Raw genomic sequence first — 16966 nt, 5'->3', positions numbered from 1 at the left:
AGTCCACTTACAAGGAATTCCCCTGACATATTATTTTATTTATCCTTTCAATTAAATCACATCTTTCCTGCTCTTCAGCTACCAAAGGTCCCCAAGAGGCTCTTAAAATTCCATTTGCAAAATTGTAGCATTCCTTAATGACAGTTTATGAATTGTCCAAATGGAATAATATTGAATGAAACATTTTAGCCGTGGAAATTGCCTGAGTTTCATGGCATCCTGCAGGTGGGGAAATTCAGTGCATCCTTTTGAACCCTGACCAGATTCACTGGCATCCTTGCATTCTATTAAAAGCAACACAGACGCATAGGAACAGGATTGTTTTACTTAGAAAGACAGAGGGAAGAAGGATATAAGAGAGGTTTTTTACTGGACCCCCCCAGCCAGCAAGACCAATGGTCAGGGCAGGGCAGTCTTGCAACATCAGCCCTTGCCTCCCCAGCCCTGAAATAGGGGCTCTTTCCTATTTCAACCATTACAAGGACTGGAGGACCGTGAAACCCATCCGCATATGATTTTACATACACTTCATTCCTGGCGAAGGGTGTCTGAGTAAAGCTGTATGGAGTCGTCTCAAGAAGGTGTATTGGAGAGATGATCCCACTGATGAGGAAGTGTCCAGGCCGGTAGTAATTGCGAGCATCCGTTTCATCCCTGACTAGATTCAAGGGGCATTTCGCCTTGTGGTTCCCGCAGACTCCAAAGGGCATCATGAGCAGCAGAAGCAGGAATCTCATTCTGGCTCTGCCTCCTCCTCCTCTTACCTGCCAAGGAGGCATAGCAGAAGAACCCAAAGACTCTTGCAAGACCAAACTGCCTGGGCTTTCCCAATCTGGGTGGTTTTCAACTCTACCTTCGGAACTAGGAAGCACAAGGCAGGCACACCCCTCTTTCGCCAGCTCTGCATCTTGACTCAGTCTGTCTCCAACACAGGAAAAATTCTCTGCACCAACTTTTTCTTTCCCAGTTACAGTTCAGTTAATATTGCCATGCTGTTGTTGCTTCCCGAGGCTCATGCAATTTCCAGAAATATCTCCTGAGCTTTTAGAAGATGAGATCACTATAATTTCGACTATTCTAAGTGGAATAAGTTTCAGCACAATAACTTTCTGGAGTCTTGAATGGCTCAAGCGGCAGGTGCAGAACTGGAGAAAAACATGTTGGACAGAAGTCAAGGGGTGTGCTTGGAAGTTGGAAGTTTGGCCTGAACTTTGCTCACAAGCACCAAAGAAGGAGCTGGATCCAACCATGGACTCTCCTTCCTTGGAGGTTCTTAAGCAGAGTTTGGATGGCCATCTGTTGGGATTCTTTAGCTGAGATTCCTGCATTGCAGAGGGTTAGACTAGAGGACCTTGGTGTCCCTTTCCAAGTCTCCCATTCTATGATTCATTGGAGGTTTTTAAGAAGAGGTGGGAGAGTCAGGGATGGACAACAGCCAGATGAAGGAGTCCCAGCCTTGTATCCCAGGCATCCTAAGCCCTTTCAAAATGTGGGGGTTGGGGGGCATTATTGGCTTGTTGTTTTTATTTTGATTATATATGTTGTGGTTTTATATTTATATATATTTTATATATTGTTTTTTTATATAAAATTTTTTATTGGTTTTACAATTTTTTTAAGACAATACAAACATATAAAAAGACATACAAACACGTATAGTTTCATAACCTTTTTTCCTAAAACCTTGTTTCTCAGACTCCCCCATACCTCCCCTTTCTGCATCCCGATGTCCAAAAATTTTAGCAACTTCTAATTGTTTCTCTCAAGCCTCTGTCCTCTCAATCTTTCCTTCAGTCTAATCTTATATCACTGTAACCCTTTCTTTCTCAAAACCTCGACATTCTAACATTCATCAAGTTTGTAATAGTCCTTAAGATAGATTTTAAACTTCTTCCATTCTTCTTCCGCCGTCTCTTTCCCCTGGTCACGGATTCTGCCAGTCATCTCGGCCAATGTCATGCAGTCCATCACTTTCATCTGCCATTCTTCCAGAGTGGGTAGTAGTATCTTATCCAAACATTAAACAACGCTTTTTCTGACAATGTGATTTTTAAAGGCCCTATGCACTTTGATTTTATCATACCATAGATATGCATGCCAACCAAATGTATTATTAAAACCTTCTAAATCCAAGATATCTGTGTTCTCGAGGAGCATCCACTCTTTCAGCCAGCAAAATGCTGCTGCTTCATAGTAAAGTTTTAAGTCCGGCAGGGCAAATCCCCCTCTTTCTTTAGCATCTGTAAGTACTTTAAATTTTATTCTGGGCTTTTTGCCCTGCCAAACAAATCTCGCAATGTCTTTCTGCCACCTCTGGCAGAAAGAGGTGTGGTTTTATATTTTGAACCGCCTTGAGACCTCAAGGGGTAGGGCGATATATAGATTCAGTACATCAATAAATAAAGGATGGGCAATAGCCAGATGAAGGAGTCCCAGCCTTGTATCCCAGGCATCCTAAGCCCTTTTAAAATGTGGGGTTGTTTTTATTTTGATTATATATGTTGTGGTTTTATATTTTGAACCGCCTTGATACCTCCAGGGGTAGGGCGATATATAGGTTCAGTACATCAATAAATAAAGGAATAAATATGAATAAATAAAAATCAATCAATGGAGAATGCTGAGAAATGCCATCCTCAGTACTGTCAACGGGATACCTGGTGGTGGGATCTTGTTTCTTGGCGGCTGCTAGAGACTGAGACTGGTGGAGCCTGCGATGGGGAGGGATTTCTCAAGCCCACCCTCTGGCCGCTTTGGGTGGGTCTGGGCTGCTTGATTCCTGCCGCTCTCTTCTGGTTCTCCCCCTGAAGGGAAGTAGCGCCTTGGTGGCTTCGAAGCAACTTCAAGTGAATTTCCACCCCATCTTTGAAAGGCTTCTCCAACAGAGGGAAGCTCTCTGGATTTGGTGGAGGGGAGAAATGTTGCTCTGAACTTTCGACTCTCCCTTCCCCTTCGACATGTTCTGCGGAAGGTGAGCTTCTGTTGCACATGGAGCCAACTTGCTCCTCGTCTTTGAGCAGAAACTTCTCTACTCATAAACAAATTGTCTGTGCACAAGCCAGGCTAGTATTCTAGCAGCTTTATTATTCTTTATCAATTTATTTATTCTTATTTATTTATCCACTTCTTTAATCTGATTCATAACATCCAGCAGCACTTGACTAGGCCAATAACCCCTAAAGCACTTTATTTTAAGATAAGCAGGACATTCAGAAAAAAGTTTACAAAGTTACTTCAGAACATTAAAAAAGTGAAAATAACAAAACGGACTGAAATTGTATCAGCTTCCTAAGAATCTGGGTGGATGCTATATTTATTAAATTTATTTTTTTAAAAAAAATATATTATTAAGTTTCCATAGATATTCCAAAACACTTAATTTTATAATGAATGATTTTAGAGTGTTGTTTGTGCTGTACTTTTGTACTGTTTATTGTTGTTAGCCACCCTGAGCCCGGCTTCGGCTGGGGAGGGCGGGATATAAATAAAATTTATTATTATTATTATTATTGCCTACCTACCAGAGTTTTTTAAAAAACAACTAAATACATTATGCTTCTTGACTCCCCACCCCTCTTGATGTTTGTTTTATTACTCCTTTTTATCACCTGTTTTAAAAAACATGTTTATATTATCTAAGCCCCGAAGTCGTATATCAGTAATCCTCTGCTTATATTTCAAATCCTGCCTTTGACTTCATGTCTGGATGTTAGTGTGACAGATAATATAACAATGGTCTCCATTCTTCCTTGAACAATTCTTCCTTATGTCCTCTTAGTTTAGCAGGGAATTTCTCCCTTTCCGCATCTTCCACCAGCTTCATCAGCCATTCCTCCTTGGTGGGGAATTCTCCTTCTTTCCACTTCCGTGTCTATAAAGTCCTGGCTCTTGTGGTTGCATTCAGAAAACCTAACGAACCACCGGCCAGTTTCTCATCTCCCTTTCCTGAGGAATGTTCTGGAGCGAGCGGCCGCAGACCAGATCCAGGCGCTTTGGAAAGAAACTGGTTTTCTGGATCCGTTTCCAGTGGGGTTTAGGCCATGGGACAAAGAAGCAGACAAGCAGGCTGGGAAGTGCTGGGACTGCGCCGTCCTTTGGGCCGAGTCCTGTTCTCCAGGCCGGACTGCTGACTGCGGAGTCACTCTGGCCTGGGACTGGGCCGCCATCTTGTCTCTGCCTTCTCTGTCAGGTTTCAGTCAGAGTCAGTCTGCCTCAGTTGTGAGCAGTGTGGAATCTCCGTCAAACTCTTTGGAACCATGTTGTTTAGGAAGAAGTTTATTTTAACTCAGTAAAGTCAATTAAAAACTCTGCATTAGTAGTTTACGCTGCGCGTCAGTTTAGGTCTGACGTCGTTTCCAGACGGTGTTAGTTGGGGAACGCTTTTCAGCTCCGGGAGCCTTGAATGTGGGGTTTACAGGGCTCGATCCTTTCCACAGGGCACTGGCTCCCGGTGGAGTACAGGATAATAATAGTAGTAGTAGTAGTAATAATAATAATTTATACCCCGCAAATCTGGCTGGGCTTCCCCAGCCACTCTGGGCAGCTTCCAAAAAAATATTAAAATACTGTAATACATCAAACATTAAAAGCTTCCCTAAACAGGGCTGCCTTCAGATGTCTTCTAAAAATCTGGTAGTTGAATAATAATAATATGTAGGATAAGGTTAGGATGCTGGCTTAACCTTTAAAGCCCTATAGGGCCTAGGTCCCTCGTATCTACGGGGCCGCCTCTCCTGGTATGTCCCATGGAGGACCTTATGGTCTTTAAACAAAAACATCTTGGAGGTCCCGGGCCACAGGGAGGTTAGGCTGGCCTCAACCAGAGCCAGGGCTTTTTCGGCTGTGGCCCCGATCTGGTGGAACGCTCTGTCCCAAGAAACTAGGGCCCTGCGGGACTTGACATCTTTCCGCAGGGCCTGCAAGACGGAGCTGTTCAGCCAGGGCACAGTCGGACCCCCTCCTTTGGTCATCCCCGCAGAACTGTAGCCCAATGGTTGCCATTAATTTGATTTTGAATTGATTTTAGAATGAATTGATTTTAGAATGCTGTGTTACTTTTATTGTTAGCCGCTCTTAGCCCGGCTTCGGCTGGGGAGGGCGGGATATAAATAAAATCATCTTCTTCTTCTTCTTCTTCTTCTTCTTCTTCTTCTTCTTCTTCTTCTTCTCCCCCACATTGTTTAACATCTACATGAAACCACTGGGTGCGATTATCCGGAGGTTTGGAGTATGTTATCAGAATTATGCCGACAACACTCCGCTCTATTTCTCCTTCACATCTGCAGGGGAGGCAGTGGAAGTGCTGGACTTCCTTGGTCTTGTCTTGGTAATGGATTTCAAGTGGGGTTTAGGCCTGGTTTTGGCACAGAAACTGCTTTGGTCGTCCAGTATGGTGACCTCTGTTGAGAGAGAGAAACATGTCCCTGATAATTCTTCTCGACTTCTCACAGGCTTTCAGTACCATTGACCATGGTATCCTTCTGGAGTGACTCTCCGAGTGAGGGGTGGGTGGCAGCGCTTTGCGGTGGTTCCAGTCCTTCTTGGATGGTCATTTCCAGACAGTGTTACTTGGGGAATGTTTTTCAGCTCCGGGAGCCTTGAATGTGGGGTTCCACAGGGCTGAATCCTATCCCCACATTGTTTAACATCTACATAAAACCGCTTTTCAGTCAAGGCTTGGCTAAGGTCAGCTGCTACTCTTTGGAACAGGGAGCAGAGCTTAAGCCATACAGAAATTAAACCAACAGACTACGGGAGATAACTTAAATTAATTTCTCAGTTTATTGATATACAAAACTTAGGAGAACGAAATGACATGAAGTGTACTTGTAAATGACACAGCATACAAAAGATTTCCACCCATCTTACTGTTCATGTCAACAGGACTACACAAAACCTGGGCTAAGAAGGAACATAATCTCTTTCAGACGTGGAGAAGGAAGAACATGGATGAGTAGCTGTGTTTCCTTTATGTACTTCTGGACATAGGGAACATGGACTATTTTAAGAATCATATGTCCCTTTAATTTCTGGTTGTCAGGTGCTCCTTTGTGTTCAGATCAGGCCTCAGCACAATAATGTAGCACTTGGGAAGGAAGATGCAGCCCAGAAGCCCAGCACTGGAGGCCAACATAGAGAAGATCTGCACGGCCACCATGTACTTGCCCTTGGTGCTCAGGTAGGTGGGAACAAAAGAGACCCAAACACTGCAGAAGACCAGCATGCTGAAGGTGATCAGCTTGGCTTCATTGAAGGAGCCGGGCAACTTCCTGGCTAGGAAAGCCACCGTGAAGCAGGTGGCAGCCAAGAAGCCCAGGTAGCCGAGGGCAACGTAGAACATGGCCACAGACCCTTCGTTGCATTGCAGGAGGATCTCTTCCACCTGGGAGCGCATGTCAGACTCTGGGAATGGGGGAGAAGAGCCCAGCCAGATGGTGCAGATGAGAACTTGCCCCCCAGAAGAGGAGATGACAATGGAGTTGGCCAGACTCTTGCCCAGCCATCTCCTCACCCTGTTCCCGGGCTTTGTGGCCAGGAAGGCCAGCACCACCGTGATGGTCTTTGCCAAGACAGAAGAAACAGCAACTGAGAAGATGATGCTGAAGGCCGTTTGTCGGAGAAGGCAGGTCTCTTTCCTTGGGCGCCCGATGAAGAGGAAGGAGGACCAAAAGGAAAGCAGGAGGGAGACGAGCAGGATGTAGGAGAGGTCCCGGTTGTTGGCTTTGACTATGGGAGTTTCCTTGTATTTAATGAAGATTCCCAACACAATGCCTGCTGTTAAGGTCAAGAAGAGGGAAATGGAAGCTAAAACCATTCCTAAATATTCTCCGTAAGCCAGGAATATGATAATCTTGGGGACACATTGATCTCTGTCCTTGTTTGAATGGTGATCTTCTGGGCATTTGGTGCAATGTTCTGCATCTGGGGAAGAGAATAAAAGTGGCTGCAGCATCACTTACATCCCTAATGATCTGTGCTCTATTATGTTTTGAAGAAATCCTAGAGATTTCTTCCTTATGATCATTCCTTTCAACTCTCTTCCAGGATGTAATGAAGGTGATTAATCCTAAAGGAGTTGAGGAAGGATCCACATTCCACAATGTCTGCAGAATTCTCACAAAAAGTGTGTGAGACTGAATTTCTGCCCTGTGTTTACTCTCTCCAGGAATTCCTTCCCCCTTGGAGTCACCCACCTTCCTGGGCGGAGAAGGTCCCTTCCGCACACCGAACACAAGCATAGCAGCAAATGGGCTTTCCTTCTAGAACCACCTTGGCATATCCAGGTCGACATCTTTCTGTACACCTGGAACGAGGCACGGCCTAACCAGGAAGACAAGAAGGTTCAAGAAAGAGGAACAGTTAGGAATATTTGTGGGTATGTAATTCACTCATAGGGACGCGAGTGGCACTTTGGGTTAAACCACAGAGCCTAGGATCAGAAGGTCGGCGGTTCGAATCCCCATGACGGGCTGAACTGCCATTGCTCAGTCGCTGCTCCTGCCAATCTAGCAGTTCGAAAGCAAGTCAAAGTGCAAGTAGATACATAGGTACCGTTCCAGCGGGAAGGTAAACGGCATTTCCGTGCTTTGTTCTGGTTCGCCAGAAGCGGCTTAGTCCTGCTGCCCACATGACCCAGAAGCTGTACGCAGGTTCCTTCAGCCAATAAAGCGAGATGAGCACCGCAACCCCAGAGTCGGCCACGACTGGACCTAATGGTCAGGGGTCCCATTACCTTTACCTTAATTTACACATAGAGTGAATTCAAACAGATCTCTGGACTGCAGCCTTTGACCCCTCATCAGGGTCCTTTCAACCCCCCACTGACCATTGGGGCGACCAGAATATCTTGTTCTTCATAATTAGTTCAGGACAACTGAGGTTTGCACCACAGAACTCTGTTTCCTCTCCTCCATTTACCTGCTTCCCTTCTTTAAAAAACTTCAAAGCAAATGACAATGGGTCTGACATGTGATTTCCCCAAATTTCAGGATTCTGATAATCTCTCAACCGCTAATTAAGACACATTTAATGTTACTTTTCCAAATAAATTGCTTTCCATCCTTCTGCATGTATGAAAACCCAATTGTTCACTTTTATTAGGTGTTTTCCCTTGTCTTCTACGTAGTCCATTCGTTTAAACATTCTGTCCAGAATTCTTAAATTCTCAGTCTGGTTCGGAAATAGATAGTGTCTTTTCTAAGGACCTCTGGGCTATAGCCTTTCTCTGAGCACCCCAAATTCCCCTCCTATCTCAGCTGCTGTGGAAAGAAGGAGAGGAGGTTGCAGCTGTTATTGGACGGTCAAGACATCATTGATCAACCTGATATAGTCATTTTGCAGCAGTTGTTCAAGGAAGAATATATTCAGGATCTCCTAGCCTCCCCTCTCTGTGATTCCCCTTACCTTGTTGAATTTCTTGGGCCACTCAATAGCTTCTGGGTTAATGGTGAACTTTATGCCAGCAGACGTCTCTCTCCTTATATTCCCAATTTTCACAAGGGCACGAGACTTATTGGGAGACATCACCCAGTTCATAATATTAAAGTCTCCTGGCAGCTCCCAGTTCTCATCCAAGCACAGCCTGCCCCTGGAAGTATTCAGACACCGGATTTCTCTTAAGAAAGGGTGAAGCTGGAATGACAGGGGAAAGCACCAGCACTGAGAAACCTTGAAGCCAAGATGGATATCTCAGTCCTACTCACTTCAACCTCTTATGATTTGGGGCCTGCGTGTATCTCATGTAGACTGGAATTCCTATTCAGCCATTTCTCTTACTACAGACCCTGCAAGTGCCCCAATTTTCCAGGGATGTCCCTGAATTAGAGACAGTTTTTCATGTGATCCCGAAATTCCCCACTTTTACTTAGAATGTCCGTATATTCATTGGAGAAATGTTGGCGGATGTGGAGTTTTTCAGCCCACAAGCCGTCCAATCCTATATCAGGAATTTTTAAATGTTCAATATTTTAATATGAATTTCTTTATGTTGGGAGGTGCCCAGAGTGCTGAGGCAACCGAAGAAGATGTATAAACAGTGCTATTTTTCTAGAAAAGAAGGTGCCGGAATTCACCATGAACACCTCCTTCTTACAATGGCAATGGCACCCACCTGAGAGGTGCCAGAATTGAGTTCCTGCGGGTTCCCCCTGAAGAAAGCCCTGGGTATAAATAGCAAAATCATCGTTATGGGATGGGACATCCCTATTTTCATCGGAGACATGTTGGAAGGTAAGCTACTATTACTAATACTAACTATGATATTTTACAGGTCTATCCCCAGTCAAGATCAGCATCTGTGTGGACTGCAGGTTGCAAAAGGGGGAAGGAAATACCTGCCACGGCTGTAGCCTTTGGGGTCCCCATTGCTCTCCTTCCTCCACCATCAGCCTCCTCTGGGATCTCGATGAAAGCGAAGCATGCAAGGCCTGAGCCACAGCTTGAACATGGATGTAAGTGCCATAGCTGTCATAAGACAGGACTCTCTCACGCTCCCCTTGGAGCAATGGCTGCAGTTTCTCCTCCTCTCTGCATCTTATCCTGCCTTTCACGGACAACAGGTGCTTTGAATATGAACACTGAAATGCTTGATTCAAATAATCCCCAAGATTGGTCTGCAATTTATATTTGTCACCTTTGCTGCTCCTTATTCCAGTCTGAATTGCAAAGGACAGAGAACCATGGAGGTGCTGGAAGTAATTTGAAGGGAGGGAAAAGCCAATTCTGTTTTCTAGCAAAGCTGTTGTGATCCAGACTTTCGCCCCTATTTCCTTCTCATAGATATTGTTTATTACCATGAGTATTGAGATACCCAGTGCATTGGTTATATAGGAAACAAATACCCCAACTTGTCTCCATAGGAAAAAAGGTTCCCCAGGCCTGATAAACTGATTTATATCCTTTTCTGGTACGCGTTTAGATAAAGCAATGCAGATCCCTTTGCTGAGCATCAGAGGTTTCACAGCTCTCACAAATCTTTCTCCACCTTCATTGTCTGGAGTGCAGAGGCCAATCCACGTCCATCCAAAATACAGGAGCAATTCAACAATCCCCTGGTACTGACTTTCCTCTTTGGCACTCATCCGGTAGACAAAAGGGAACAGGGTTTTACCTTCGAGAATCTGGGCAGTGAAGCCATAACTGATCTAGCAAGGAAAGCAAAAGATCAGCAATTTATTTTACTTTCAGCATAACAAATATTTAATTATCTGAAATGACTGATATCTATCTAAATCACTGCTGGCTGAGGCTGATGGGAGTTTTAGTCTGAAACATCTGGAGGTGACAAGTTGGTGAAGGCTCAGTTTTGAAAAAGGGATGTTGGATCCATAGCTCAGGATTTTCCCATTTTTTAAAATATCCCTGCTTGACCTATCCAAAGAGAAAGTAGCATTTTACGCAGTTGAAATTCTCTGTCCCTCCATGCTTTCCCACTAGTTAGTTACCTGTGGGATTTTGTAGATGCATGACAAGGCTGAAATCACTCTTGAGATGACAGTATTGCCTCTTTCAAGAACAGCCAGCAGGGGATTCTGTTCTCCACAGTGATAATTGGGAATATTGCATCCACTGCCTGCAAGCAGCTCTAGCATGGCATCCGAAGTCATCCTTGCATCGAAATGGTTCTCATAGATGTTGTAGCCCAGGGTGATGTTGGGGAAGAGACTGAGATCCTGGTTGATCTCTTCGATGGTGAAAAGGAAAGACAGCATGTACCAGTAGGACCTATTTGCCTCCCTGCAATAAATGAATCATTTAAAAACAGTGAAACGTATGTTCATATGAATGTGGCGGGGATACGAACCACCGACCTTCTGATCAGCAAGTCCTAGGCTGTGTGGTTTAACCCACAGCGCCACCCGCGTCCCTCAAGAGTTACTTAATGCACTTCTAATTTTTTTAAATCAGCCACTAAACGTCACGCAGAGGGTCTTAAAAATCCATTTGTAAAACTAAGATTCCTTAACGACAGTTGCTAAATTGTACAAATGAAATAATATTGAATAAAGCCTTTGAGCCTTGGCATCCTGCAGGTGAGGAAATTCATTGCATCCTTTTGATCCCTTACCAGATTCATTGGCATCCTTGCATTCTACTGAAAGCAACACAGAATCAAAGGTAGGAGAGTGTTTCACTAAGGAAGACCCAGAGAACATTGAAATAGGAGAGGTTTGTGTGGAATCTTTTACTGGACCCCCCCAGCGCCCATCACCCCCAGTCAGCAAGACCAATGGTCAGGTCCTGCAACATCAGCCCTTGGCTCCCCATCCGTGAGAAAGGAGCTATTTCCTTGATAAATAAGAACCACTAGAAGGACTGGAGAACCATGAAACTGTGAAGTACATACTTTTCAATCCTGGCGAAGGGTGTCTGAGAAAAGACGTATGGAGTTTCCTTAAAGTATTTTGGAGATATGATCCCACTGATGAGAAAGTGTCCAGGCCGGTAGTAATTGCGAGCATCCGTTTGATCCCTGACCAGATTCAAGGGGCATTTCGCCTTGTGGTTCCCGCAGACTCCAAAGGGCATCATGAGCAGCAGAAGCAGCAACAGACGGAGCAGGGATCTCATTCTGGCTCTGTCTCCTCCCACCAAGAAGACAACGCAGAAGAACCCAAAGACTTTTGCAAAATCAGACTGAGTGGGCTTTCCCAATCTGGGTGGTTTTCAACTCTACCTTCGGAGCTAGGAAGCACAAGGCAGGCACACCCTCTTTTGCCAGCTCTGCATCTTGACTCAGTCTGTCTCCAACACAGGAAAAATTCTCTGCACCAACTTTTTCTTTCCCAGTCACAGTTCAATTAATATTGTCATGTTGCTTTCCAAGGCTCATGCAATCTCCAGAAATATCTCCTGAGCTTTCAGAAGATGAGATGACTATAATTTTGATTATTCCAAGTGGAATAAGATTCATGACACTAACTTTCCGAAGTCTTGAATGGCTCTGGCAGCAGGTGCAGAGCTGGAGAAAAACATGATGGAGAAAAGTCAAAAGGTGTTTTGGGGAATTGGAAGTTTGGCCTGAACTTTGCTCCCAAGGACCAAAGAAGAGCCCTGCATCTGGATCCGACCATCGACTCTCCTTCCTTGGAGGTTTTTAAGCAGAGTTTGGATGGCTAGCTGTTAGGGATGCTTTAGAGAGCCAGTGTGGTGTAGTGGTTAAGAGCGGTGGACTCGTAACTTGGTGAACCGGGTTCGCTTCCCTGCTCCTCCACCTGCAGCTGCTGGGTGACCTTGGGCCAGTCACACTTCTCTGAAGTCTCTAAGTCTCACTCACCTCACAGAGTGTTTGTTGTGGGGAAGGAAGGAAAAGGAGATTGTGAGCCGCTTTGAGACTCCTTAGGGTAGTGATAAAGCGGGATATGAAATCCAAACTCTTCTCCTTCTTCTAGTTGGCCACTTTGGGTGGATTTGATTCCTGCCAACACCTTTTGGTTCTCCCCCTGAAGGGAAGTAGCATGTTGGTGGTTTTGAAGCCACTTCAAGTGAATTTCCACCCCATCTTTGAAAGGCTTCTCCAACAGAGGGAAGCTCTCTGGGGTTGGTGGAGGGGAGAAAGGTTGCTCTGAGCCTTAGGCTCTCCCTTCCCCTTTGACATGTTCTGCGGAAGGAGAGCTTCTGTTGCACATGGAACCAACTTGCTCCCCGTCTTTGAGCAGAAACTTCTCTACTCATAAACAAATTGTGTGCGCAGAAGCCAGGCTAGCATTCTAGCAGCTTTGTTATTCTTTATCAAGTATTTATTAATATGTATTTATCTATTTATTTGACCTATTTCCTAAAATCCATGCACCACTTGATTAGGGAAATAACTGTTGCTAATCTCCCTTTTCTGAGCAAGGTTTTGGAGCATGTGGCCGCACACCAGATGGTGGTGGTGGTTCCAGTCCTACTTGGATGGTCATTCCCAGACGGTGTTACTTGGGGAATGCTTTTCAGCGCTGGGAACCTTGAATGTGGGGTTCCGCAGGGCTCAATCCTATGTTCCACATTGTTGAACATCTACATGAAATTGCTGGGTGGGGTTATCTGGAGGTTTCAAGTATGTTGTCAGAATGATGCTGATGACCCTCAGCTCTATTTCTCCTTCACATCTGCAGGGGAGGCAGTGGAAGTGCTGGACCAGTGTCTTGTCTCGGCAATGGACTGGATGATAGCCAACCAACTGAAGCTCAATCCAGATAAGACTGGGGCACTGTTAGTGGGTGGTTCCCTAGACCAGATGGGTGGGAGGTCGCCTGCTCTTGATGGGGTTACGCTTCCTCTGAAGGAGCAGGCTCATAGCTTGGGGGTACTCCTGGACCCTTTGCTGTCACTCGAGGCTCAGGACGCCTCAGTGGCGGGGAGTGCCTTCCATCAGCTTTGGCTGGTGGCCCAGCTACGCCCCTATCTGGACAGGGATAGCCTAACTACTGTTGTCAATGCTCTGGTAATCCCAAGGTTAGATTACTGCAATGTGTTATACGTAGGGCTGCCTCTGAAGACAGTTCGGAAACTTCAGCTAGTGCACAATACACTGATCCTGGTCCGACTGCACTGCTACCAATTCATTTCTGGGCCCCATTCAAAGTGCTGGTTTTGACCTAGAAAGCCTTAAATGGCTCAGGACCGCAATACCTCAAGGACCGCCTCTTTCCATATGATCCTACCCGGACCCTGAGATCATCTTCTGAGGCCCTTCTTCAGGTGCCTCCTCCTCAAGAGGTCAGGAGGGTGACAACACAAGAACGGGGCCTTCTCTGCAGTGGCTCCCCGTCTGTGGAATGCTCTCCCCAGGGAAGTTCACCTAGCGCCTTCATTATACGCCTTTGGACATTAGGCAAAAACGTTCCTTTTTGGTTGATTTGATTGACATCCTTTGCCCTTTTAAAATGTGCTTCTTTTTGGGGGTGTTATTGGGTTGTTGTTTTTATTTTGATTATATATCTTCTGTTTTTATATATTAATTTTGTTCTGTGACCCGCCCTGAGACCTCCACGTATGGGGCAGTATATAGATTCAACAAACAAACAAACAAACAAACAAACAAACAAACAAATAAGTCAGCTTTCTCAGGACCTTTATTTATTAAATTTATATAGCACCTTTCATTGGAACGCTACAGGTTGAATTGCTATAAGACTGAGAGTCTAGTAAACTTTCCACTTGTATGGAGTGATGAAAGTTTAAGTAGGATGTAATCTTGGGTAATTAATGTAAATGCTTTATCAGTGACTCATAAAGCATTTACCGTATTTTCCGCCCTATAGAGCGCACCGGCTCATAGGGCGCACTTATTTTTTTGGGGGGGGGAGCCCCAAAGAGCCGCAAAGAAGCCATGACAGCGAGCGGGATGGATCCCGCTAGCTGTCCTGGCTTCATTTTTAGCCTTGGGGCTGGGGGTCCGGAAGCGAAGGCGAGGTTGCGCAACCTCACCATTGTTCTCAGAGCTTGCGGGGCTGGGGGGCGGGGGAAGCCCGAGCTTCCGCCGACCCCAGCCCCCAGAACAAGCTGCTATCCACAAGCCTTGGGAGCCTGGCGGGAACTCCTGCTGGGCTCTCCAGGCTTGCGCATATCTGCCCCAAGCCCGGGGTGAGCCCCGCTGCGCTCCCCGGGTTTCGGGCTGCAGGGTGCTGTCTGCAAGCCATGGGAGCCCGGCGGAAACTCCCGCCGGGCTCCTGAGGCTTGCGGATAGCTTCCTGAAGCCTGGAGAGCGAGAGGGGTCGGTGTGCACCGACCCCGCTCGCTCTCCAGGATTCAGCAAAAGCCTGCATTCGCCCCATAGGACGCACACACATTTCCCCCATCAATTTTGGAGGGAAAAAAGTGTGTCCTATAGGGCGAAAAATACGGTATATCAATGGAGAATGTAGGAGAGGTCCCGGTTGTTGGCTTTAACTATGGGAGTTTCCTTGTATTTAATGAAGATTCCCAACATGATGCCTCCTATTAAGGACAAGAAGAGGGCAATGGAAGCTAAAACCATTCCCAAATGTTCTTCATAACCCCAGAAGGTGGTAATCTTGGGGACACATTGGTCCCTGTCCTTGTTTGGGCATTTGGTGCAATGTTCTGCATCTGGAGATGAGTTTCTTCAGCATCTCTTACATCCAGAACCAGCTGTGTACAACTACATTCTGAAAATCTATGCTGCTGTGGGGGAGGTCATGAGATGATAATGTCAAACAGGGAAAGAGGGGCAAAAATAGTTTGATCATTACTTTTTAAAGTTGTTTATGTGGTGTGCAGGTTTTCTCTCACTTTTGGTCACCAGAGCAACCTTGTGATTTAGGGCATAGCTGAGGGGCTCTACGCTGTCGTCTTTATTGCATAATTGCTGCTGAATGCAGAAGAGACGCCTCTTTACCTTGACCCCTGACACTTTGTTTCTTATCATTTTATCGTTTATTTCTTTCATCGACATACCAACTTTCCTCCGTTGAGCTTCAGCTGATGACCATGCTTCTCCCTTTCTCTTTCCCTCTTCATAACAATATTGTGAGGCGTGCTCCGGATGCCCCTCTTTGCACCAGAGAAATGTTGGAGTTTATGCTGTTATCCGACCCCCGAGATGCCTGAAGGCAGCCCTGTATAGGGAGGTTTTCTTCATGTCTAATGCTTTCTTCTGCTTTTATCTATGTTGGAAGCCACCCAGAGTGGCTGGGGCAACCCAGTCAGATATTATGGAATAGGACGTCCCTATTTTCATCGGGGAAATGTTGGAGGGTATGTGTGGATGATTATTTACATCTCAGTCTTGGGGAAGGGTGTCTGTGTAAAGACATATAGAACTTGCTTGTGTAAATGTTTTGGAGATACGATCCCACTAATGAGAAGATCGCCAGGCTGGTTGTAATTTTGTACATCAGATTCATCCCTGATCAGATTCAAGGGGCATTTTGCCTTCCGGTTCCCACAGAGCCCATGGGGCATCTTTAGCAGCCGAAATAGCCAGAGAAGCAGCAAAGGTTTCATTCTGGCTCCACCTCCTCCTCCCCTGTGGCTCCTCTGATGCCCTGAGCCAGCCAAGCAGAATAATTGAAAGATTCATGCAAGACGAAAGCTGCAGTGGCTTTCCCAATCTGGGCAAGGTTCAGAGGTGTTAAGCACCATGTGGACATATCCCTGCTCCCCTCAGCCTTTCACCTGCACCAAATCTTGGAGAAATCTGTCGCTTTCTGGCACAGGAAATATTCTCTGCACCAACGTTCTTTTGCAGCCACTGTGCAATTAACAACATCACACTGTTGTTGCACCTGGTGATTAGGCAATCTCCAGAAATATCTCTTGAGTTTCTGGAAGAGGAAATCACTATGATTTCGATAATTGGAAGTGGAAGAAGTCTCACCTTGATAACTTCCAGGAGCCTTGAGTGGCTCAAACAGCAAATGTGGAGTTAAATCCCGGACAGTCCCTGGAAAACGGGGGTACTTGGAGGGTCTGTACATCACATTTGAGGTTTCACTGACCATTCACTCAGTTTGGAGAGGGAAGTGCACAATATTTCCTAGGAAATATGACTGTGCAAAATCAGCCAGGATGACCCCAGATTAGCTTCAGAAAGATCAAAGGACTTGATCAGGTATCCCCTGGGATACAGACTGCAATAAAGAAATACACGCGGAACATGAAGCCCCAGGGGCTTGTGCCCATTGCTGCTGCTTTAAATCCATTTTCAGCATTTGAGATATATGCAAAATGAAGATCTGTGGAGCTAGAATCCCAAGACAACTACGCGTGTTGCCTTGGCAAAAGAGGCCTGGCAAAACAGGACACCTATTTAGACTGCTAAAGCCAGGGAAATCCCCAGAGCTGAGGGAGCAAATGTGTCGCTGTCATATCCCAAATGGCCCAAGAATGCTGCGTTCAGGACTCAGGTAATTTCTAAATAATGCCCAATGAATGATATGGAAGTTGGGTCTATTAAGATAGTAAAATAGCAGTAATACACAGATCTTTTTGCCCAGTAAGAATATAATCAATCAATCTT

The 16966-nt window shown here is 45.5% G+C and overlaps 2 protein-coding genes across 2 annotated transcripts in view; both read right to left on the bottom strand.

Annotated features, from left to right (window-relative positions):
• LOC310697399 (uncharacterized protein) overlaps positions 1-16966 on the bottom strand; it is a 164697-nt gene that overhangs the window by 92719 nt on the left and 55012 nt on the right. The window lies entirely within an intron of this gene.
• Positions 6023-11568, bottom strand: LOC310697264 (vomeronasal type-2 receptor 26-like; the record flags this gene model as incomplete). Its single annotated transcript, XM_083483722.1, has 6 exons — positions 6023-6921; positions 7194-7320; positions 8404-8631; positions 9333-10142; positions 10443-10734; positions 11345-11568. The coding sequence occupies 6 exons, from the start codon at positions 11566-11568 to the stop codon at positions 6023-6025; spliced, it is 2580 nt and encodes an 859-aa protein (XP_083339848.1).

This window comes from Podarcis liolepis (assembly GCF_965112155.1).
Source record: "Podarcis liolepis genome assembly, chromosome: 18".
Classification (NCBI taxonomy): Eukaryota; Metazoa; Chordata; class Lepidosauria; order Squamata; family Lacertidae; genus Podarcis; species Podarcis liolepis.
This window is presented reverse-complemented; position numbering and strand designations above follow the sequence as displayed.